We start from the raw sequence: 25,464 nt of genomic DNA, 5'->3' as shown, positions 1-25,464 counted from the left end.
GAGAGAAACATAGATTTGTTGCCTCCCATACACATCCTGACCAGGGATGGAACCTGCAACCTAGGAATGTGCCTTGACCAGGAATTGAACCTATAACCTTTTGGTGCACAGGATTACTCTCCAACCAACTTACCGCATGGCCAGAGCCCTTTAGGCTGTTAGATGCATTCTTAGCCTTACCATTTTTTTCACAACACAGAAAATGATAAGTATTTCAACTCTACTTTAAAAACTTTTTGAGATATTAACACTTGGATTGTGGGAAACGAGTTAAGTCGGCTCGCGTGAATTGCGCGTACTCCGCGGGAGCTGTCTTAACTCGGTTCATATAGATTTGCGGTGGAGTGCGGGAAACGTGTAAACTCGGTCCGATTGTAACTGCGTATTACCAAATATTTGTTTGTTTGCCGTTCACAAAGATACCTACCTGCGTATGCGAACCGCCATCTTATATTTTGGCGGGAAATTCACCCAACACAGTAGTGTTAATATTGTATTGAAAAAATACAAACATTATGGTATTTCATAATTGAACTGATCCTTGGTAGTCAGTTGAAAGACCAAGAAATAGAGTATTATTAGCATTCCCAAAGCCTGTCCTTTACACCCTCTTCCAAGGTTAACCATTATCCTGATTTCTAATCGAATAGATTAGTTTTTTTCTGTTCTTGGAGTTGATATTATTGGAATCATTTAACATATTTCTTTTGATTGGCTTCTGTCACTCAAAATAATGTTTGTGAGATTCATCCATTAGATTGTTTGCTTTTGTCAATACACAGTATTTTATTACATGAACATGGGCAATTTATATGTTCTTTATCTACAATTTTAATTAAGAATATGTACCTGAAGTTTGTGTCAATTTATTTTTTATTTTTTTTTCATTTTCTCTATTCCTTAAGAAGCTTCAATTGTATTAGAGGAGATTGGATGTAATTCATTAAATATGTTTTGATTTTCTTCGTTTTGATAGGCATTTTACTATGTGTTGGGATTGGGGAAAGACCAAAGTAGAATGCAAGGAGGGTAAGAGATTTTCCTTTCCCTGACCATGAAAACTTTCAGTCTAGTAAGGGAGAGGACTAGACGCATATGAAATTAGTGGTCTTTAAATTACAAAATTGAGACTTAAGCACAATGTTCTGTTATTTTAAAGGAATTAGAAAATTTCCCTGGGACATCAGAAATGGCTTCAGAGAAGTTGGGCTTTAATGGCTGAATCAGATAGATATTCGTGTATTGAGAGGTTGGTGTGGTGTGGAGGCTTCTGGAGGATAATACTGTCTGAACAAATCAGGGTTAGTCTGTTGGATCTGTGCATGCATATAGTGGGGGAGGAATTTGGAAAGTTATTTTGGACCTTGACTTAGACATGAATAAAGATTCTAAGCTTTTTAATATGAACACTTAAAAATAGTTAAACCAGTTTCAAGTATTCCTTAGCCCAGTTTCTTCCTGATGAGGGTTGTTAACTGCAACCATAATACAATCTTAAATTCACTTTCTCTTATAATTGAGGGTTCAGAAATGTGACTTTATTCAGATGGGTAATATGCAACATACTTTGGAAGTACAGAGAAAAATTACTTTGGCTTAGAACGTTACGGAAAACATAAAGAAGGTAACTTTTAGCAGGTTATTAAAGAGTGGGTAGAATATGAAAGATAATTCTGTACTTTTTTGTACATTGTTGGATTCTTAGTTTAATGAACTTTTTATGACAACCTTGTGAGATAAGATAGTCCCTCTTATAAAACTAAAACTCAGAGAGGTTATGTAACTTGTCCAAAATCACACAGTTGGTGAACAAGGATTTTTTAAAAATATATATATATTTTTATTGATTTCAGAGAGGAAGGGAGACAGAAAGAGAGATAGAAACATCAATGATGAGAGAGAATCATTGATCGGCTGCCTCCTGCATGCCCCATACTGTGGATCAAGCCCACAGCCTGGGCATGTGCCCTGACCGGGAATCAGACTGTGACCTCCTAGTTCATAGGTCATTGCTCAACTACTGAGTCACGCTGGCCGAGCTGAACAAGGATTCTCATGAAGGGGTTATCTGGTTCCCAAGTCCTTGATCTTTTTCTTATCTGAAGGAGAAAAGACATACATTATGTTCTGTTAATCATCTTTGAAGGCTGTACCATTTTACATTTCCACCAGCAATGCACAAATGTCCAATTTCTCTACATCCTTACCAACACTTTATTTTCAGTATTTTTGGTAATAGCCATCCTAATGAATATGAAATAGTATCACATGGTGGTTTTTGACATGTATTTCTCTAACAATTACTAATTTCGAGTATCTCTTCAAGTGCTTAATGGCCATTTGTATATCTCTCTTTGAGAAATATACAAGTCCTTTGCTCTTTTATAATTGTTTTTGTTGTTGAGTTGTAGGTGTTTCTTATATGGGTCTGTATAGTAACCCCTTATATATATGACTAGAGGCTCAGAGCATGATTGAAATTGCATGAGGAGGCGCCCCGCCTCCTGCCTCCCGCCGTTTGAGGAGGCACCCCGCGGACCGCTGTGGGAGTCAGGCCGGACCAGCGCCACGGGCGGCCGGGACCCACGCCTGACTTCCACCCCAGGTCCCTTCTGTGCCCCTGCCTGTGTCTGCTCCGGGCCTGCCCGAGCCAGCGCAGTGGCTCGGCCAGCCCCAGGCCCCCCATCCCACTGCCTGTGTCTGCTCTGGGCCACCAGAGCTGCTGCTCCGGCTCGGGCAGGCCCCCCTGTCTCTATCTCCGTCTCTGCTCCAGGCCTCACCTGCGCGCACAACGTCCTCCTGTCTGGTAGTGACCCGTTACGGCGTCCCAGCCTAATTTGCATATTACCGCTTTATATATATATACTAGAGGCCCATTGCATGAAGATTCGCGCAATAGGCCTTCCTTCCCCTGGTTTCCGGCACCGGTTTTCCTCCGGTACCGGGGACCCAGGCCTTTGGTCCAGCTGCAGTGAGGCTTGGCTTTTCAGTCTTCACTCTTCACTCTTCACTCTTCACTCCAGCCGGAGCCTTCAGTTTTAGCTTTGTGCCTGCGTATGCGAATTAACCGCCATCTTTGTTGGGTTAATTTGCATAGTTGCTCTGATTGGCTGGTGGGTGTAGCAGAGTGACACCAATTTGCATGTATCTCTTTTATTAGTGTAGATATATAGATTTGGAAGTTTTTCCTCCAGTTCTTTGGTAACACATAACCTTTTTAGTGTTATGTCTGTCTTAAGCTAACTCCAAAGCCAGAAACTGAATTTACCTCTCTTTAATTTTTTGCTTTTTATTTGAAATAGTTATTCTTTAGATTTTGTTCAGTGTTTTGTACAAATTTGTGTAGCTTGAGCATGTGAAAACTTGTCAACTGCATATTAGGAATAATTGTACTTATTTTTTGGAGTAGGAGAAAGAGTTGAGCTTGTTAGAATTCTTTGGGTTGTTTACAGTTTTATCTTCATAGTAGTGATACCAAAATGTGTGGTGTTTGAGTCTGAGTTCATTGTCTCAAGAAACTGAAGAATGAAGTCACGGACAAAAATGGTTAAAGGGGGTAAAGTTTATTGAGAGAAGCCAGTCCTGGGAAAGGTACAGCTGGGGTTCCAGGAAAGCTTTTTTCCCATATTATAGTTGGGTGTTAAAGTCTGTTATTCTATTTGTAGAGTCCCACGTGGCCATAAACCACACTTTAAAAATATATATATATATTTTTATTGATTTCAGAGAGGGAAAGGGAGGGAGAACTAGAAACATCAATAATGAGAGAGAATCATTGATCGGCTGCCTCCTGCATGCCCCCTACTGGGGATTGAGCCCACAACCCGGGCATGTGCCCTTGACTGTAATCAAACCTGGGACCCTTCAGTCTGCAGGCCAATGCTCTATCCACTGAGCCAAACCAGTTAGGGCCATAAGCCACAATTTTTAACCTAGGGGGTGGATATAGCCTTGCCAGCTCCTGATTGGTCTTTTCAAAGAATTCTGCCTTAGCAACTTCCTTGGGATTAGTTTATATGCCTTACTGTCTTATGATTGGTTATCTGCAAGCTGCTGTCTTAGCAATATCCATACATTTTAAAAGTTTGTCTCCTGCATGCGCTCTTTCTTCCCCTCCCAGTTGGGTTGGCTTAGCAACTTTGCCTAGTTGGGTTCCATGGACATGGACAACAGTGTGGTGATTGAGGGGTAAAGGTGGGGGAAAGTATTTTAGGCAGGGGAGGACATACATTTTTATTATAAAAATAAAAATTCTTAAAACATTCTGATTCCCTCCAGATCTGCCCCCTTCTTGGCTGTCTATATTCATCTGATTATCTCCCTCCCTGTTCTCTCCCACCTTTAAAAATTTTGTTTTATCCTTACCCGAAGATATGTCCTTTTATTGATGAGAGAGAGAGAGAGAGAGAGAGAGAGAGAGAGAGAGACAGAGACAGAGAGAGACAGACATCGATGTTAGAAACAGTGATTGATTGGTTGCCTCTCATACCTCTATGTGCCCCCACAGGGGGCTCGAACTTCCAACGTTTTGGTGTATGGGAAGACACTCCAATCAACTGAGCCACCCAGCCACTGCTTCTCCAACCTTTTGGACCTTTTTCAGTTTGTCTTCTTTCAACCTAGTCTTTCACCATATTGTTTCACTAGTCTTAGCCTAAATAATCTTTATTCACTCCTCAGATATTGGCCCAATTGACATTTTCTCTGGTTCGGTCACATTCTTCTAAGGGTGGGATATTGTTTCTGTTTTTCACTGTTCTTTTCATAGAAGTGATTTTAATCTACTTGATGTGATTATTTAATAACTTTTCTAAATTGTTTTAAAAAATTTAAGTTCCATAAGGACCATCCCTTTTTTCTATGGAGGACATGTCAAAATGTTGAATCTATGGTAGGCCCAAGTGAATATTTGTTGACATACAGCTGGTAATTTTTTCAGTGATTTCAGTGTTCTTTTGTTGTCTGATTGATTCAGATTGTAATCCTTTTTTGACAACCTAGTAGTCTATTTCTTTTTTATTTAAGTAATACATGTAAAATGTATTTGCTCTTGGCCAAAGCAAAAACCAATGACTTTAATGAATGACTGAAGTTGAACTAAAATTCTAGTGATTTTCCTAATCAGAATTTTCAAGGTTCTATTTGAATGTTACTAATTATATATATAACATAAATATACTTTATTTCTCTCTTTTTCCTGAATAGATAAAACACTTTGATTTAAGTAGAGGAATTGAACAACTTTTTAGGAAATGATGAGATTAATGAAGGACAGCATTTGCTTTTTTGGTATTTTATTTGTTTGCTACCATCAATACATTATAAGATTTTGGACTTTCTATGTTATAATAATCAAGCAGTTAATTGTATTTTTGCTTTAAAGATAGACAAGTTTTACTTCCCATTTTATTTGTTCATCTGTTATCTAACATTTAAATTCAAATAATGATATTTTTATTTCAGAAAATTTGAAAAATGGCAAAATATATTTGTAATTAAACAGGATATAATTTATATTTTATAGCCATCTGCAAATGCTAAAAATCATTATAATTGAAAAGTATAATAGTTAATACTAGTGGGGATGTTGAGAAATTCTGATGAATGTGAGACTTGATTCAAACAGTAAAATACCAAGCAGGCATTAAAAAGACCATTGTAGGAGTATATGTACTAATGATGAAAGATCTTGATGATCTATAAGATATGCTGTTTAGTCACTAAATAGAGGCTGTAGTCATATACAAATATATACCCATTAAAATTATATGTGTATCTATGAATACATAAAATCAAGTAGGCAGAGGTCTGTGGGTATGTATGCCAAACTCATAAAAAGTGGTTGTCTCTGGGGAGTGGGGTGGGATCAGAAAGACAAAAGAAGAGCTAATTTAACCAATTATTTTACTTAACATTTAATTAAAAACTTCTTTCTTTTCATTTAAGTATTGATGTGTTAGTTAAAGGGTCATTGTATACAGAACTAAATATAAATTTCTTAGCCTTTAAAACTGCTTTCATTTCTAAGTTGAGTTAGTGAAGTTTTGTACTCATTTTATTTTGGAAAAAGTGATCTAATCTTATTTTACTGTACAGGATATGAGTAATAACAAAAATACATTTTTGGAACCAATTTGTAGGTTCAAACTTTGCATTTGGGGATTCTATATAAATCTTCAGACCCAGCTGTTGCTGAGGCTATTCTTTCAACTGCTGTGAGGTGTGTTGATTTTAAAAGAATGGATGGCTGTTCTTCAAGTTTATGTAGGGCAAAAATTTTATGGTATTCCTATGAACATGAATGGATTGTATAAGTTAATTCCTTTGCATTGAGTAATAAGAACCACTTCCACATTTTTATTTAAAAATTTGGAGGAATAATTTTGTTTGTAGAGATGCTATATTGGTCCAGAACTTTCACTAGTTCTGTATTATAATGTCAGCAGATGGTACACGTAGAGTCTTTAAAGTATTTGTTAATTAGGGCATATTAATTTCCAGTCTTTGCTACTACACGATCAAGACCTACATGTTTCTATTTCCTTAAATTTATCCTGGAGTTTTTCCAAGTTTAGTTTTAATGAGTTGTTTATCCCACTAGTTACATTAGGATTTATTTTCCCCTAGAGAGTAATGTTTACACTGATAGTTTTTAAACCTATTCTGTAAAATGAACATATGTTCAGACTAGGACTTAGGGATATGTGAAATAGCCATTTATTAAATAAATTATTTTCACCAACTTAACTGTTAAAATGTAAGTTTAGTGATATTTCAAAAAAATTAGGTATACTCAGAAGTTGTTAGATACCTCTTGTATGAATTTTATTGAGTTGTTTTATTTTAAACAAAGTTTAAATAAATTTGTAGTGACATAAATCACAAGGAAAATTATACTTTTATTGTGCATTTTCATTGACATTTTAATGAGCCCCCCACCCCAAATAGCTTTAAAAAGTTGTAAAAGCTATTGATTTGTTTAAAAACCTCTGATGTAAATATGGTATAATATTATGGGTTAATCAATTGGGTTTATGAAGTGGATACATGGGTGTTCATTTCCTATACTTGTTAGCCTGTTAGCAATATTTCAGAGTTGACAAAAACAAAAGAAAAAAACCCCCTCTTCATTGATATTATACAAACAACAGGTACATTGTGTAAGTTACAATCTATTGCCAAATAATTTTAAAATAGTTTATTTTAGTTCAAATGCTACTGGAGTACTTAACAGACGTATAATAAAATGTACTTTTATTTGTAGTTGGTTACAGCTGGAAAGTAAAACAAACCACAAAAACATGTCCTATGTGTATGATATAACTTACTTGTTTATTATTGAATTCTGGCTTTTGTACAAAGTGAATTATTTCCTTTGATGTTGAATTAAATTGAATCTGAAGGAGGGAATGGCCCTCTACCCTTGGGCATTATTAAAAGGTAGAATAAATTAATCTTTTAAATTTGCATATGTTTAAGTTTTTATTTAAGTCTGTGTTGTCCATTTGGGAACTATTTTATGTGACGTATGATGACTTGAAAGTTAAAGTACCATGTACAGTAGCTGAATTTGTTATGAAATAGTAAAGACCCACTTATAAAAAGAATCCCAACTATAATTTTGCCTTATAAGTAAATACTGCTGTAGTTATAAGAACATAACTCTTGCTACACCATAGAACTTCTCAAATATCACAGTGTATCTGGCTGAATATAGATAGCTAGATTAATTGTGCATTTTTGTATGTACTGTTTTCTTTACTTAATATTACTACTAATAAACAAATTTGAGAGCATAGTAGAGAACCATCCCTCAGTATTTAAACCCTCAATTAAAGAAAAGAAAATGATTTAAAAAATGGCTGCAATGTTGGAAAAGCAGAAGAAACCAGTGATGACAATGAAATATAAATTTGTGAATTGGGTCCTGTTTATTTTTCTTACTGTCTCTTGATCTCTATTATTTTAGCTGTTTGGTTTAAAGACTATTTTATTCAGTGCATATTTATTTCTTGGTCTATTCATTCCTGTCTATTGGTTTTATGGAAAACTGTGACCAAGATTGTGGATTGAAGGGTAAATCTAGGTACAGTCACATATTTCTTTTAAATATTTGGAAGTTGTATGGACAAGGCCATAGTAATCTTAATGTGAAACTATATCCTTAACTTATAACATGCTAATTAAGAGAGATGTCTGATCCCAGGGTTTGTTTTTGTTGTTTTGAGTGAGAGAAGGTAATGGTTAGTTGCTTGGATAGGTGTTCCTAGGAACAGAGTTCTGAATACTTTAGGGGGATTTTTTTTTAATTGAGATAAAATCCAAATAACATGAAAGTCAACATATTAATTGTTTTAAACTGTACAGTTCATTGATTATTGGTATATTCACATTGTTTTCTATTCATCATCATTATCATCATTTCCTAATTCTAGAACAATTTTAAAACTCGAAAAAAGAAACCCGGTCTCCCCCAAGTCTTTTTGGCTCAGTGGATAGAGCGTCAGCCTGCGGACTAAAGGGTCTCAGGTTTGATTCTGGTCAAGTGCTCGTATCTCTGTTATAGGCTCCTCCCCGGCCTGGGTCCTGGTCAGGGCTCGTGCTGGAGGCAACCAATCGATGTGTTTCTCTCACATCAGTGTTTCTGTCTGTCTTTCCCTCTCTCTTCCAGTCTCCCTAAAAATCAATGGAAAAATGTCCTCCTGTGAGGATAAACAAACAAACAAACAAACCAACCCTCTATCTAGGCTTCTGGACATTTTATATAATCAGAACCTTAAATTATGTGTCATTTTCTATCTGGCCTCTTTCATTTAGTATGTTTTCAAGGTTTATCCATGTTGTAGCATGTATCACTACTTTATTTTTTTAATGACTGAAAAAAATTTTACGTTTTGTTTATCCATTCATTAGTTGTCTGACATTTGGGTTTCCATATTTTGGTTAAGAATAATGTTGCTATGAACTTGTATGTATGAGTTTTTATATGAACACACTTTCAGTTCATATAATTGCTTGGTCATATAGTAAATCTATATTTACCTTTCTGATGAACTGCCAAGTTGTTTTACATTGTGGCTGTACCATTATACAGTTCTACTCTCAGTGTGTGAGGGTTCCAGTTCCTGCTCATCTTTGCCAACATTTATTTTCTTTAACAATAATTTTTTTTTTATTGATTTCAGAGAGGAAGGGAGAGGAGAGAGATAGAAACATCAATGATGAGAGACAATCATTGATCGGCTGCCTCCTGCACGCCCCACCCTGGGGTTCAAGCCTGCATGTGCCCTTGACCAGAATCGAACCCGGGACCCAACCTGGGACCTTCAGTCCACAGGCTGACGCTCTATCCACCGAGCCAAACCAGCTAGGGCTATTTTCTTTTTTTATATCTGTCCTGTTTGGTGTAAAATGGCATCTCATTGTGGTTTTGATTTTTATTTCACTAATGATGTTGACTATGTTTTCATGTGCTTATTGGCTATTTCTGTATCTTCTTTGGACAAATGTCTATTCATGTCCTGTTTCATTTTTCATTAGGTTGTATGTCTTTGTGCCTTTGAGTTGTGGGAGTTTTTTGCATATTCTGAACACTAGACCCCTATTAGATATATGACTTGCAAATATTTTCTCCCATGCTCTATGCTGTCTGTTCACTTTCTGAATAGTATCCTTTGATATACAAAATTTTAAAATTTTGAAGTAGTTCAATTTATTTGTTTGCTTTGCTTTTGAAATCACATTTAATAAACTGTTCCTTAACCCAAGATCATGAAGATTTGCACCTGTGTTCTAAGAGTTTTATAGCTTTAGCTTTTGATCAGTTTTGCTTTAATTTTGGTATGGTGTGAGATAGTGGTCTAACATCGTTCTTTTGTATCTGGATATCCAATTGTTGCAAACCATTTGTTTAAGACTATTCATTTCCCATCACTTGATCTCGAAATCAAGTGGCCATAGACATGAAGGTTTATTTTTAGACTCTCCATTCTAGTGCACTGATTTTTTTGTATGCTCATGTGACACTCTTTGATTACTGTACCTATGTAGTAAATTTTGAAATTAGTAAATATGAGTCTTCCAACTTTTTTTTTCAAGCTTGTTTTGGCTATTGGGGTCTCTCACAAGTCCATATGAATTTTAGGATTCGTTTATTCATTTATTCAAAATAGCTGGGATTTTGATAGGGATTGTATTGGATCTATATATTGATTTGGCAAGTATTGCCATCTTAATATTAAAATTTCTAATCCATAAACATGGGCTATCTTACCATTATTTAGATTCCTTCTTTAATGTGTTTCAACAATGCTTTGTAGTTTTCAATCTAAAAGTCTTGCACTTCCTTGTTAAATTATCCCCAAGCATTTTTTCCCATTTTGTTGCTGTTATAAATACCATTTTCTTAATTTTCCTTTCAGATTATTTGTGAGTGTATATAGATAGAAAACTTATTTTTGTATAATTATGTTACACCTTGCAATTTGATTGGTCTTATTAGCTCCAGTGGTGTGTGTTTCCTTTAGGGTTTTCAATGTATAAGGTTATGTTATCTGTGAGTAGTGATAGTTTTATTTTTTTCCTTTCTAGTTTGAATGTCTTTTACTTATTTTTTTGCCTCATTTCTTAACTAGAAACTCTACTGTAATGTTGAATGGAATGGAAAGAGCAGATATCCTTGTCTTCCTCCTGATCTTGGAGAGAAAGCTTTCAGTCTATAACCACTAAGGATGTTAGTTGTGTGTGTTTTGTGAATCTTCAATGTCATGTGGAAGAAGTTTCCTTAATGTTTAGTGTGTTGAGTGTTTTTATCATGAAAGAGTATTGGATTTTGTCAAATGCTTTTTCTCTGTCGATTGAAATGAACATGCTTTTCTCCCCCCTTTATTTTATAAATACGGTGTATTGCATTGATTTTTAAAAGTTGAACTATTTTATTTCCAGGACAAATTCTAGCTGTTATGGTGTATAATGCTTTTAATATTCTTCTGAATTTGATTTCTTAGTATCAAATAGTATTTTTTATCTATGTTCCCAAAGGATATTGGTCTGTAGGTTTCTTATGTTGCCTTTTATTTTTAAATTTATCTTTATTGTTGAAAGTATTACAGATATCCCCTCTTCTCCCCCCATAGACTCCCTCTACCCCGCACTTACCTACTCCGCAGGCCTTCACTGCACTAATGCCTGTGTCCATGGGTTATGGATATACGCATATAAGTTTTTTGGTTAATCTCCCCTTCCCTCTGAGATTCATCAGTCTGTTGCATACTTGCATACTTCCATGTCTCTGGATCTATTTTGTTCGTTAGTTTATTTTGTTCATTAGATTCCACATATAAGTGAGATCATGTGGTACTTGTCTTTCTCAGACTGGCTTATTTTGCTTAGTATGATACCCTTCAGGTCCCTCCATGCTGTCTCAAATGGTCAGAGTTCCTTCTTTTTTACTGCTGCATAGTTTTCCATTGTGTAAATGTACCACCTCTTTCTTTACCTACTCATCTACTGATAGGCACGTGGGCTGTTTTCAAGTCTTAGCCATTGTAAATAGCGCTGATATGAACATGGGGTTGCATATAATCTTTCTGATTGATGCTTCTAGTTTCTTAGGATATTTTCCGAGCAATGGGACTACTGGGTCAAATGGCAGTTCCATTTTTTATTTTTTGAGGAAACTCCATACTGTCTTCCACAGTGGCTGCATCAGTCTGCATTCCCACCAAGTAGTGTACTAGGATTCCCTTTTCTCCACAACCTCACAAGCACTTGCCACTTGTTGATTTTTTGATGGTAGTAGCCATTCTGATAGGTGTGAGGTGATACCTCATTCTCGTTCTACTTTCCATCTCTCTGATAGATAGTGGCATTGAGCCTTTTTTCATAGGTCTCTTGGCCATCTGTAGGTCCTTTTTGGAGAAGTGTCAATTTAGGTCCATGCCCACTTTTTAATTGGGTTGTTTAAAGAATTTTTATGTTGTCTTTGTCTGCTATTGGCATCAGGATAATACTGGCTTTATGAAAAGAATTAGACAGGTTTTTCTTATATTTATTGCACAGGTTAAAAAGGATTGGTATTTATTCTTCTTTAAATGTTTGTTAGAATTTACCAGTGAAGGCTTCTGGTCCTGGACTTTTCTTTCTTGGGAGATTTCCACTTCATTTTTGAAAGATAGCTTTGCCAGAATTGTTATTATTACAATAGTTTTTTATTTCAGCACGTTTACTATTTCATCCTATTGCTGTGTGGCCTCCATCATTTCTAATGGGGAATGCCTTCAAAACTCAACCAGACGTTTACAACTCTGCCTTCTTTTCTTGTTGGGTAAACCCTGGAAGTCAGCCAGGGTTGGGAGCTTAAGACCTTTTTGTAGTTTTCCCTCTGCAACTGCACAGTCCTGAACATGTGTATGGCCTTCTTGTAGTCTTTGGAAGATGTTGGAGCTTTTCAATTTTTTTATTGCCCAATTTTTTTATTACCCAATTTTTTTTTATTACTTTCCTCCCAAGATTTTGGTTCATTCATTTTGTTTGCCCTTTCTCTTACACATTGTCCCAGGCAGCATGGACTAATGTAATTAGTCCTCTAAATGTTTTCTATAAATACCCCTGCGTAGTTGTTTGGAAGAGTTCTGAATTAAGAGAGATAAGGAATGTGGGCTATTCAGTGCCACTGCTGAGCTTCTGGGCAGAGGACGCAACATGGAAAAGTAAAAATACTACAAAGCTCACTGTTACTACTGAGATTACTAGTAGCTGGGCTTTTTAATTAAAATTTTTTTTTTATGTTTAAGTGTTTACCTTTTTTGCTGCAGGCTTTTGGTTAGTTTTCAGAATTCTGAAAAATATTAATTCTTGACAGCTTTTGACATCTTTTTTGCTGCTTTTATGGAGGGACAGGTTTTTGGTATACCTTATTCTGCCTTTTTGCTGATGTCATTTCTCTGTAGGATAGTTCTAAGTGAAGTTTTATTTCAATGAAGAAGTAAGAAATTATTTGATAATCCAATGTTAGGACAGGGAGAGGAGGTAGGTGGATACATTAATAATGCTAATATCTTATCTTCACATTTTAAAGATGTTTTATGAAGTTAACTTCATATTGACATAGTTTGTGATTTTATAGTTCCTTCTTGAAATATTGTGATTTCTTTAAAATGTTTGAAAAAAGAATAATACAGATTTTTCAAAAAATAATAGTCTAGATTTCTCAAGGGACCACGTAAAGCAGTATAGACATTAACATAGGGAAAACAAGGAGAAGAACACACAAAATGCATCCACTATTCTCCTCTTCCAGGAATGGCTACTATAAATAGTTCTATCTGAAACTTTTAATTTCAACATTCAAACCCATGCAGATATGATTTTATGATGTGTGGGTAACCCACCACTTCCTGCCATTGTAAGGAACTGTCTTAAAAGGCAACTACAGAATGTCCCAAAAAATGTGTACACACTTCAACAGCTGAGAGCTCAATTTTGAAAAAGAAATGTATTTTAATAAACACTGCCTTTATTATTCAAAGTATGTACATATATTGTTTTGGGATACCCTATATATATATTTTACTCACCCATATTTCATGATAGCCTTTCATGTGAATAGATTTAGTGACCTTTATTATTTTAATATCTGAGTAGTTTTACATGAAGTTAATGTGCCAGAATCTAACAGTAAGATTGTCTCAGGTGTAGGCTATTTTAAATAATGCTGCAAACACTATCATGGTCTAAGTATTCTTGCAGACTCATGAGAGTTCCTTTCAGGTAGATTCCTAGGAGATGTGTTAGATGAGCCTGAGAGGTTTTTCTCATCTGAGAGGTTAAGATTCTCATATTATTTTAATTTGAATTTCCCTCTTTCTGGCGAGGCTTAGAGTCTTTTCATGTTATGGGTCATTTCTGATTTAGCTAGAATTGGAATTCAGATTTTTTTTATAATTTCATGTCCTACCTCCAGTACCTTAAATGAAAAACTTTGAAAGAAAGATGAAAGATTTACAAATATAAATAAACTAGAGGCTCAATGCACAAAATTCGTGCAAAGGTAGGCATTTGCAGTCCCGGCTGCCGGAGCCCTTGCAGCTCTGGCTGCCTTATGGTCCTGGCTGCCTCTCAACCTGCAGCCCTGCTCCCCACCTGCACCCGCCTTGGCCTGGCGCTGCCTGCGTCCGCCACCCTCCTCACCCCCCAGTCCCTGGTTCCGTGGAGCCCCCTGATTGAGCACCTTGCAGAGGGTGGCCTGGGCCTTCGTCTTTGGGACAATAGCGGAGCCCCCCCTTCCTATCAATAGCCCCCCGGTCAGTGGCCTTGGCTTCCCTCTGTGGGGTGATCCATTGCGGAGTTCCTCCCCCCACCATCGATTGCCCCGCAGAGGGTGGCCTGGGCCTCCCTCTGCAGGGTGATCGTGGAGCCCCCCGATTAATTGCCCTGCTGACTGGTGGCCTGGTCTTCTCTCTGTGGGATGATTGTGGGGCGATGGCGGGCCCCCCGACCAATTGCATCGCACCCGACTTGGCTGTCCTGGCGCCAGTGCGTGTCATACAGTGGTCGTCTGGACAGTCGTTCTGCTGTTTGGCCATTAGGTCGATTTGCATATTACGCTTTTATTATTATAGATTCCAGAAATTGAACTTTCCAGAGTCAAGTTTAGATGGAATCTCAGAATAGCTGTGTATTTGATACCATAATTTATCTCTTTGTGTCTTATTTTCCCCATCTTAAAAATTAAGATAATGATAAAACCTCTCTCAAAGAGTATTAGGGAAGAATTTAATGAGATAGTTGATAGAAGACATTTAGAACATTATATATCTGTTAGTAAATTCTCTTTGAGTGTTAAATATTATTTCGCTGTTTTTTTCTGATGATTGACTTTTGCAAAGTATAATTGCATGAGCAGAATTTATGTGTATGAATTACTTTATTTTGTATCTATATATTTTATTATGTAAGATCTGAAATAGTGAAACTTGTTTAAAGTTAGTAGAATTGTGTATCTATTTGATAATTCTATTTTAAAAGTATTTCTAATGTATACCAATTCTTCCCTCGCAACTTAATTCATTTTGTGTGTTGTTGTTTGTAAATACTATTTACTATATTGTTATTATTTCTATTTTCTTATGCAGGACTAAAAGATCTCAGATTGCTATAACTGAAGGTATATTTGAACTTCCAAATCTTACAATTCAAGCTACAAGAGCACAGACACTTTTGCTGCAAGCAATATATCAAAGTTGGTCTCATATTGGAAGTGTCAGCTCTTCAGTAGTGAATGAAGCTTTGATGAATGAAGTTTTCCAAACTATAGGTAAGAGCACAGTCTTCTTGACAAGTATATGGAAAATTCTTATTAGTTGTGACTAATATTTTATCATTCAAATCTATATTTATAACTTGCTCAACTTAAGTTGTGTAGTGTATTTAGCCATTTAGTTGTGTTCCCTGCCAGCAATTTCTGGATATCTATATTATAAAAGGCTAGTGGCTGTAACGCCATAACACTGTAACTACCAAACGACCAGTCCCCAGGAGGTGCAGGGAGCACCTCTTGGTCCCTCCACCCAGCCCACGAGCTGCTTGCTGCTCACATGGCGTGGCAGGACTAGAGGCTCATGCGGTGTGGTGGCTCGCGGTGGCGAGGTACTCGCACACTGCGGGTCTGGGGTCCTGCTGGCACGGCAGGTCTGGGTCCCGTGCGATTTCGCGCTCTGGGTCTCTAGTATTTTATAATTGCAAGAGATTATTTTTTACCTACTCCTTGTACAATTGATGCTTTGGCCTTACATAGATAACTTTTGAGGGGATCAATGTGTATGTTTGAAATAATAAATAAATCAAGCACAAATGCAATATGTTTGATTATGCTGGTAGAATGGATTAAAATACTAGTACTTGATCATAATACTTTAAGAGTTGGTAAGCAAATTATCCTTTTTGTGTGCAACATGATGTTTTGAAATGCATCGTGGAATAGTTACTATAGTCAAACTAATTAATATCTATGTCTCCTCACATAGTTACAAATCTTCTCCTGTGGTGAGAGTACCTGAAATGTACTCTTAGCAAAACCAGTATATAATACATTATTGCTGATTGTAGTTATCATGCTGTACATTAGATTTGTAGAACTCATTCATCTTACATAACTTTGTAACCTTTGACCAACATCTCTCATTTATCCCTACCACCTTGGCTCTGGTAACCATTGTTCCATGTATTTGACATTTTTAGATTCCACATATACTAGTAAAAGAGATCACATAGCATTAATCTTGATAGCCAGAAGGTGGAAACGACACAAATGTCTATAACCGATGAATGTGCAATGGAATATTCAGACACAAAAAGGAATGAAGTACTGATACATGCTACAATGTGGAGAACCTTGAAAACAGCATGCTAAGAAGTAGAAGCCAGATGTAGAAAGTCACATTTTATGATTTCATTTATTTGAAATGCTTAGAGCAGGCAAATCTGCAGGGACATATAGTAGATTAATGGTCCAGAGTGTGAGGTGAAGGAGGAATGGAAGTGATTGCTAATGGATATGAGTTTCTTTGGGGGTAGTGAAAATGTACTGAAATTAGATTGTGGTGGTGTTTTTATGATTGTGAATATGCTCAATTCCACTTAATTGTATGCTTTAAAAAGGATACATTTTATGTTATATAAATTTTGTTTCATTCAAAAGTTTTTGAATTGATGAATATTTAAGAAGACTAGATATGTGTTATAGTCTGAATGTTTGTTTCCACCATAATTCATCTTTTGAAAATTCTAAGGCCTACTGTAATGGTATTAGAAAGTGGGGTCTTTGAGAGGTGATTCGATGATGGAGGGTGGAGTCCTCATGAATGAAATTAAAAGAGGCCAGAGAGAGCTTCCTTGCGCCGTATACCATGTAAAGACACAGAGAGAAGTCAGCAGTCTGCAACCTGAAAGAAGTTCTCACCAGAACCTGACCATGTTGGCACCCAGCCTCCATCCAGAACAGTGAGAAATAAATTTCTATTGTTTATAGGCTACCCCAGATTGTGATATTTTGTTATAGCAGTCCAAATGGACCAAGACATTGTGGTATTGCTTTTCATATGGCCATTATTTAATGTGGAGTTACTTTTTGGATAAAATCTTTTCTTTTAGATCTTTTTCCACGAGGCCAACTACAGTGAGGCCTTTATTGCTGATACTATTTAGCACTGTGAATTTATCTAATTTAATTTTTTGCTCGTCAAATTTCTGTTTCCTGTAATGTTCTCTCTAGGGTTTTTTTGGTTTATTGTCTCACAATAATAATCTACCTTTTTTTATTTTAAAATTTTTTTGTGTCTTCAGGCCTAGCTCCACAATTTATATCAATAAGCAGGTGGTGATTTTAATTAATTTTATAATTTCCCTTTTTTTAAACCCAACTAATCCCCTATTTCCTTTTCTAAATTTATCAAGTGGACTGTGCTATTAAAAAACATTTTATTTAAAATTTCTTATTCTGAAACTATTTGCCTTAACAGAATGCAGTCACAGGTATTAAAAACAATCAAACAAGTAACTATAAAATATGTGATTCATAACCTGATGGTCTATCATTGAGAAACCTAAAATGTGTAGAACTGATTTATTGCAGATTAGGGGAATTAAGGAAAGTGGAATGCTGTTAGGATGTTTTCACCTCTGCCGAGGAAGTTTATTTTTATCAAATAAAGCAGCTGTAAAATTTATAATAGATGAATTAAAAGGATCAGCTAAAATAATTTTAATAAGCCATATTTCCAAATGCCCAGTTATCTTACGTTTTTCTTTTGCTAGCCAAAGTCTTATTTTGTTCATTTTATTCTTGATGCTGTGTTTGTAGTATTGTCTCCAAAATTTCTACCTTATTAAGATCCAGGAAATATATATTTAAGGTGTAAGGTTTAGCATTTTATTATCTTGCATCAGTGGGCTACTAATAGACAATACTCAGCACTGTTAAACTTTGTTTAATATGTTTGGTTTAAGCATGTGATCCTTTGCTTTACATTATAGCTAATTCTCATTTACTACATTAATTAAGTGATTATGTAGGCTGTGTACATTCTTGAGTCTTTCAGACTTATATTCTGATAATGTGTGTAAGAAGAACCATTGTTCTTCTGTTGTAAGTTGACTATAAGCCAAGTACTAGTACTTCTCTTCAATGTTCCTGCCTCAACTTCTATAATAATTTGTGTCTCTAGCCTACCTTCCTACATCTTGCTCTCCTATTATTGATCATTACTAATCCACAACATCCAGTGTTTTTTCCTATTCTTCACTCTAGTGGCTTTTCTCTCTGTCCTATTTTGATAATACTCTCCTACATTTTTCTTTGTCCTTTGATAACGAGTGCTTTACCACAAGTTAAAATCAGTCTTTTCCTTTGGATTTAACACTATACTTCTTGATCATCAAAAAATTGCATTTTTCCACATTCATGTCTTTGCCTAGCCTCCCCCTCTCCGTCTTTTCCCTTTCAAACCAGAAATGTCTTACCTTGGTTTCTCTCCATCTTCTCATTCTTTTTGTCCTCTCTGGAAACAGCTTTATTGAGCTATAATTCACATACCATACATTCACCCTTTCAGGTATACAGTATTAAGCGTATAGTGTATTCAGAGTTCTGTGTCCATCACCAGTCTTATTTTAGAGTCTTGTCATTACCCTAAAAAGTCCCACATTCTTTAGCCATCACTCCTGAGCCATTTATGCCCCAGCCCTAGGCTACACTAATCTTTTTTTGTCACTATGGATTTGCCTATTCTGGACACTCAAATATAGTCTTTGTGACTAAATTCTTTCACTTAGTGTGCTGTTTTAGAAGTTTGTCCATTGTAGCTTGTATCCATACTTCATTTCTCTTTTTGTCAAGTAATATTCCATTGTGTGTATATACCACATTTTGTTCATCCACTCATCAGATGGTGGACATATGGATTATTTGTACTTTTGACAGTTATGAATATTGTTGCTACCAACATTCATCTACAAGTTTTTGTGTGGACATATACTCATGTTGGTATTTCTCATGGATGTATATCTGGGTGTAGAATTGTGGGGCCATATGGTAACTCTGTATTTAACTTTTTGAAAAATTGCCAGACTGTTTATACCATTGTATATTCCCACCTGTGCTGTGTGAGAGTTCCAGTTTTCACACATCCTCACCATACTTTTATTACCTTTCTTTTGGTTGTAGCCATCTGTGTATGAAGGAAGTAGTGTCTCATTGTGGTTTGGATTTGTATTTCCCTCATGGCTAATGAGGTTGAGGATCTTTTCCTATGCTTACTGACTATGTATTTTTGTGTGGAGAAATGTCTACTAACGTCTTTTGTTTACTTGGCCTATTTATCCTTTTGTTTTAAGTTGCACAATTGTTTATATTCGAATACAAGTCTCTTATCAGATATATGGTTTATAAACATTTTCTGTAGTCCTGTGGTTTGTCTTTTCACTTTCCTGATGATCACACCTTCTGTCTAAATTTTCTCTCATTTGTACCCTCAAGTACATCTTTACATTGGACCTTGTTATCATTTAGAATTGGTTTGTTTCTTTTTTGTTGTTGATCCTACTTCTTGGTCTTTATCATTATATTCTTTCAAACTTTTTTTTTTTTTTTACCTATACTTATTACTCAGCTTGATTCCCATGGCCAACAGTTTTAGTGATGGTAACCGTCCATATTCATTTCTTCTCTTTTTATCTTTGCTTTCTCCATGCCTATTCTTCAACATGTTCTGCTTGCAGTAAGAAATTTTTGTATGTGCTGCATCTACCACCACCAAAACAACACTATTATCTGAACTGAATTTTTAATAGTTTTTGGCATTTTCAGAAAAGTTCACTTATAATTGAATTTCTATTTCCCATTTTACTAATTCCAGACTGGGGTTTGAAATAAACTTGTTGGTTACTACTAAGAGCTGGAAAAGAATCAAGTAGGATCAAATAGAATGCATATAATGTAGTAAGAGAAACTTCTATTATGTTTATTATATTTATAAACAGGAAAGATGTTTTTTATTAGTACATGCAATTATTGCTCTAATTTTTGTGTGTGTGTGTGTGTGTGTGTGTGTGTGTGTGAGAGAGAACAGGCATTAAAATTTTTTGTGACTCCTTCTTAAAATTTGGGTTTTAGAAAGAGGATAGGAGTGAGAAATGCCTGAATTACACAAAGGAGAAAAACTCGTATCTTTTCAATGAAAGAACTACAATAATTTGATAATAACAATCAATTATATGCTTTTCAGATTTTAAAATTCCTTAGTAAGAAAATGTAGTACAGACATATCTCATTTTATTGCTTTTCACTTTAGTGCGATTCAGATTCTATTTTTTCACTTATTGAAAGTTTGTGGCAACCCTGTGTCCAGAAAATCTTGTTGGTGCCATTTTTCTAATAGCATTTGCTCACTTCTTATCTCTGTGTCTCGTTTTGATAATTCTTGCAATATTTCAAACTTGTTCATTATTACTATAATTGTTATGATGATGTATGATCAGTGATCTTTGATGTTACTATTTTAATTCTTTTGGGGCACCATGAACCACACCTGTATAAAGAGGGCGAACTTAATAAGTGTTGTGTGTGTTCTGACTGCTGGATTGACAGGCCGTTCTCCTATCTCTCTCCCTCTCCTTCCTGTTCCCTGAGACACGACAATATTGAAATTAGGCCAATTAATAACCCTACAGTGGCCTCTAAGTGTCCAAGTGAAAGGAAGAGTTGCATGCCTCTCATTTTATTTTATTTTATTTTTTTAAATATACTTTATTGATTTTTTACAGAGAGGAAGGGAGAGGAATAGAGAGTTAGAAACATCGATGAGAGAGAAACATCGATTTAGCTGCCTCCTGCACACTCCCCACTGGGGATGTGCCCACAACCAAGGTATATGCCCTTGACCGGAATTGAACCTGGGACCCTTCAGTCTGCAGGCCGACGCTCTATCCACTGAGCCAAACTGGTCAGGGCCTCATTTTAAATAAAAACTTTGATATTATTAAGCTTAGGGAGGAAGGCATGTAGAAAGCCCAGGTAGGTGAAAAGCTAGGCCTCTTGCTCCAAGTAGCCAAGCTGTGAATGCAAAGGAAAAGTTCGTGAAGAACATTAAAAGTGCTACTCCACTGAACACATGAATGATAGGAAAGTAAAGCGGCTTATTGCTGATATGGAGAAAGTTTTATTGGTCTGCACAGATAAAGCCAGTGCAACATTCCCTTAGCTAAAACTGAGTCCAGAGCAAGGCCCACTCTGCTCTTCAATTTTATGAAGGTTGAAAGAGATAAGGAAGCTGCAGAAGAAAAATTTGAAGCTAGCAAAAGTTGATTCATGAGGTTTAAAAATGGAAAGGGGCCATCTCCATAAAATATAAAAGTGCCAAGTAAAGCAACAAGTGCTGATGTAAAGCTGCAGCAAGTTATCCAGAAGATCTAGCTAAGATAAATAATGAAGATGGCTACACGAAACAACAGATTTTTAGTGTAGATGAAATAGTCTTTTATTGGAAGAAGATGCCATCTAGGACTTTGAAAGTTAGAGAGGAGAAGTCAATGCCTGGCCTCAAAGAATAGGTAGACTTTCTTGCTGGGATTAACTATAGCTGATGACTTAAGTTGAAGCTAGTTCTCATTTAGCATTCTAAAAATTCAGGACCCTTAAGAATTACACTAAATCTACTCTGCCTGTGCTCTCTAAATGGAACAACAAAGCCTGGATGATAGCACATCTGTTTACAACATGGTTTACTGAATATTTTAAGCCTATTGTTGAGATCTGCTCAGAAAAAAGACTCCTTTCAAAATATTACTGCTCATTGATAATGCATTTGGTCACCCAAGAGCTCTGATGGAGATGTACAAGAATAATGTTGTATTCATGCCTCCTAACATAACATCCATTTTTCAAGCTACAGATAAAGGAGTAATTTCAACTTTCAATTCTTATTTAACAAATACACTTTGTAAGGCTATAGCTGCTGTCGATAGTGATTCCTCTGATGGATCTGGGCAAAGTAAATTGAAAACTTACTGGAAAGGATTTACTATTCCAAATGCCATTAAGAACATTCATGGTTCATGGGAAGACAACAAAATAACATCATTAACAGAGTGTGGATGAAGTTGATTCCAACCCTCATGGATGACTTTCAGGGGTTAAAGACTTCAGTAGAGGAAGTAACTGCAGATGTAGAAATAGCAAGGGAACTAGAATTATAATGTGACTGAATTGCTGCAATCTCATGATCAAACTTTAACAGATGAGGAATTGCGTCTTAATAATGCACAAAGAAAGTGTTTTCTTGAGGAATCTACTCCTAGTAAAGTTGCTGTGAAGATTCTTGAAAGGACAACAAAGAATTTTGAATATTATATAAGCTTAGTTGATAAACCAGTAGCAGGTTTGAGAAGATTCACTTAAATTTTGAAAGAATTACTGTGGGTAAAATGCTATCAAACATCAAGCATCACATGCTACAGAGAAGTCGTTCGTGAAAGAAAGAATCAATCTATTGGGCAGACTTTATTGTCGTCTTATTTTAAGAAATTGCCACAGTCACTTCAACCTTCAGCAACCATTACCCTGATCAGTCAGCAGGCATTGACATCAAGGTAAGATCTTCCATCAGCAAAAAGAGTATGATTCGCTGCAGGTTTAGATGATGTGTTAGCATTGTTTAGCAATGTAGTATTTTTAAATTAAGATCTGTTTATTTTTTAAGACATAATGCTATTGCACAATTAAAAGATTATAATATAGTAAGAACTTAATAACTTTTATGTGCCCTGGGAAACCAAAAAATTTATGTGACTTCCTTTATTGCTATATTTGCTTTATTGTGGTAGTCTGGAACCTAACTTGCAATATCTCTGAGGTATGCTTGTATTGCTTTTTATACCATTTAAGAAGAAATGGCAAGAGGAACAGCACAGGATCATGGGCAGGATACATGTACATGTAAAGTGTTAGACATTTCTGGAACATTTTAAATGTGAAAAATGTTTATTTTGAAATCTTGATATGTAAGAAAACTTGGTTATTGATTCCATGGTTATAATAACACAGCACTCTTAGCGAAGGGTAACCAAGTTAGGTTGTGGAATAATATAAATAATTAACTCAAAGGAAATAAATTAATTTGATAGTTAAGTTTTATATGTGTCCCATTTATTCTGCATTCTTACATAAAGAACCAAACCACAGAAAAATTTTTTATTCTTTGATTACAGGTACAAAATTTTTTACTATTTTATTAACTTGATTATTAAAAAACTACTTATTTAACATTATTTTTTCCTTTTAATAACTGATCAGGTCTGTATAAATAAAATCAAGTAACATTAGGTTGTTGGATTTTATTGAGTCATAAAAAAGAATTTGCAAAAACTTTGTGCTTTAGTCTTCTCATCATACATGTTGGATTAGTAATGGTGCTTCAGATATATGATATCAAATATAATTTCGAACATCAAAACTAAAGCATGCCTTTAGGAAGAAAATATGTTTTCTTTAACAAACCCTATATCGTTATACATCAAAAAAACAAGAGATAATTTTTATTGAGTCACTTTTTTAGTTTCTTTTTTGTGAATATGTTTATGTAAGAGGCTTTAAGTAAATATTTATCTGAATATTGAGTTATTCTTTAAAGCTCCAATGATTCATTTTTCTTCATCAGTTCTTACAAAAATCAGGATAAAATTAGAAGATATTAAAATAAATGATAAAAAAGTTCTATGCTAATTTAGCGATTTAATTTTTTGCATTGAATTTTATTAACCTGCATGTTACATATAGATGTTTGTGTAGTGAATGTCTTATTCTCACTGTCAGGTAATAAGAATATTTTCAATTTTTAGTTATTGAAATTTAGGAGAGGCCAGAAATTGAGTAAGAAATTAGAAATTATGTAATAAAAGAATAGCAAATACAGGAAACTTAATTAAATAAAGAATAAAGTAGAAGTTTGAACTGAATATGTATTATTAGTTGGGATTATTGAATTACATATTTTTGCTGTTCATGTTCTTGATGGCACTAAAATTATAGAAATTCTAATCCTTATTTATTTTTCCAGAAGATAAAATACAAAGTCACAGATGATTTTTGTTTTCTAAGGAAAACAAGGACTTGCTACCACTTTTTCCTTATTCAGGTAGTTCATTGTTTTGTTGATAGCCTAGTTCCATTAATCTGATGTTTGCAGGGAAAGTACTAACACACTTCAAAATCTGTGCTAAAGGTGATCATAGGGACATTTGAATCCCTCATTTAAGTGATGTCTTAATGCTAAAATAAAAATTGACTTTCCAGAAAGTAACTGTAAAAGTATTTTTATGCAAGATTTCATGTGGGATACCTTAATGGTTGAATAATAAATTTTACCTCATAAAAATGAAATTCAATAATACAGTAGCTTTCTCAGCTCAGTAGCATCTGGTCTATTCTCATGAGAGCCAATATTTTCCAACTCATTAGGATCATGTCGTTCTGTATGTCGTCAACATTGACTTAGCCAAGCTACCTTTACTTACATAACCGCCAAACTATTAAATAGGTCTCTTGTGGAGTGAAGTCAAATATTCCTCTTACTTTACTTCTGCCTTAGAAGAGGGGAAGAAAATGTACATACTGTAACATTTAAACATCTGGTCTAAAACCACATCAGTGTAACTCTGAGCAAAGTTACGGATTCAGTATTCTTCCCAGGTGTGCATATAAAAAAGGTTTTGGAGTTGTTGACTAGTTCTTTAACCCTGTAGGAAAAAGACTGAGGCATAGTAATACACTTTTTTTGTTTCCCCTTTTCAGTTTTATCCTATCTGAAAAACATCTCCAATAAGTTCTAAAATATACCTGCAAGTGGTTCTAGAATACATATATTTGAGCTGTTAAAAAATTTTCTTTCCAGATAGAGGCATTGACTATAAATTTATCCTTGTCTAAAAATAAAGAGTTGAGTTAGATTTGCATTAAGAACTACCAGTAAAATTATATCCTTGTTATTTAAATTATAGTAAAATGATATTACTTTTAGAAATCTTGTGACTTTTAAAGTGCCACTATATAAATTTTGGATGATATGAATGTTTATTGAATTTAAAGATTCCTTTTTATTTCATGTAGAGTTATTGAGATTATATACAGTATATGTGACAATTACTAAGAAATAACCACATACATAATTATTTTTCTATGAGTATAGTTTAGAGAATTAAGAATGTGCTTAATGCTTTTTGAATATGAACACAGTCATGAATAATAAATCAGGTGGACTAGTTCTATGTGTAAGTTAATAAAGAGAAGAGGTCAGATGAATGTTCCGCCAGAATCCTGTTTCCTTTATTGAACCTCACTTGTACACATGTATTTTGGGAGTCAGCATTCTTTATCCTATGAGTAATTTTCCAAAACAGAGTACTTTATTTTAT

The 25,464-nt window shown here is 35.1% G+C and overlaps 1 protein-coding gene across 5 annotated transcripts in view; it reads left to right on the top strand.

Moving 5' to 3' along the window:
- The window catches only part of VPS13B (vacuolar protein sorting 13 homolog B), a 607,742-nt gene that overhangs the window by 69,438 nt on the left and 512,840 nt on the right, over positions 1–25,464 (top strand). For all 5 annotated transcript variants that reach the window (XM_070391987.1, XM_070391986.1, XM_070391988.1 and 2 more), the window contains exon 17: positions 15,135–15,316. In XM_070391987.1, coding sequence (XP_070248088.1) covers positions 15,135–15,316 — 182 coding nt within the window. The remainder of the gene's footprint in view (positions 1–15,134; positions 15,317–25,464) is intronic.

Source organism: Myotis yumanensis, unplaced genomic scaffold (genome assembly GCF_028538775.1).
Source record: "Myotis yumanensis isolate MYYU_CA2020_CCGP unplaced genomic scaffold, mMyoYum1.0.hap1 SCAF_15, whole genome shotgun sequence".
NCBI classification, from domain to species: domain Eukaryota; kingdom Metazoa; phylum Chordata; class Mammalia; order Chiroptera; family Vespertilionidae; genus Myotis; species Myotis yumanensis.
The sequence above is the reverse complement of the archived record's forward strand: the minus strand, read 5'-3'. Positions and strand labels throughout refer to the sequence as shown.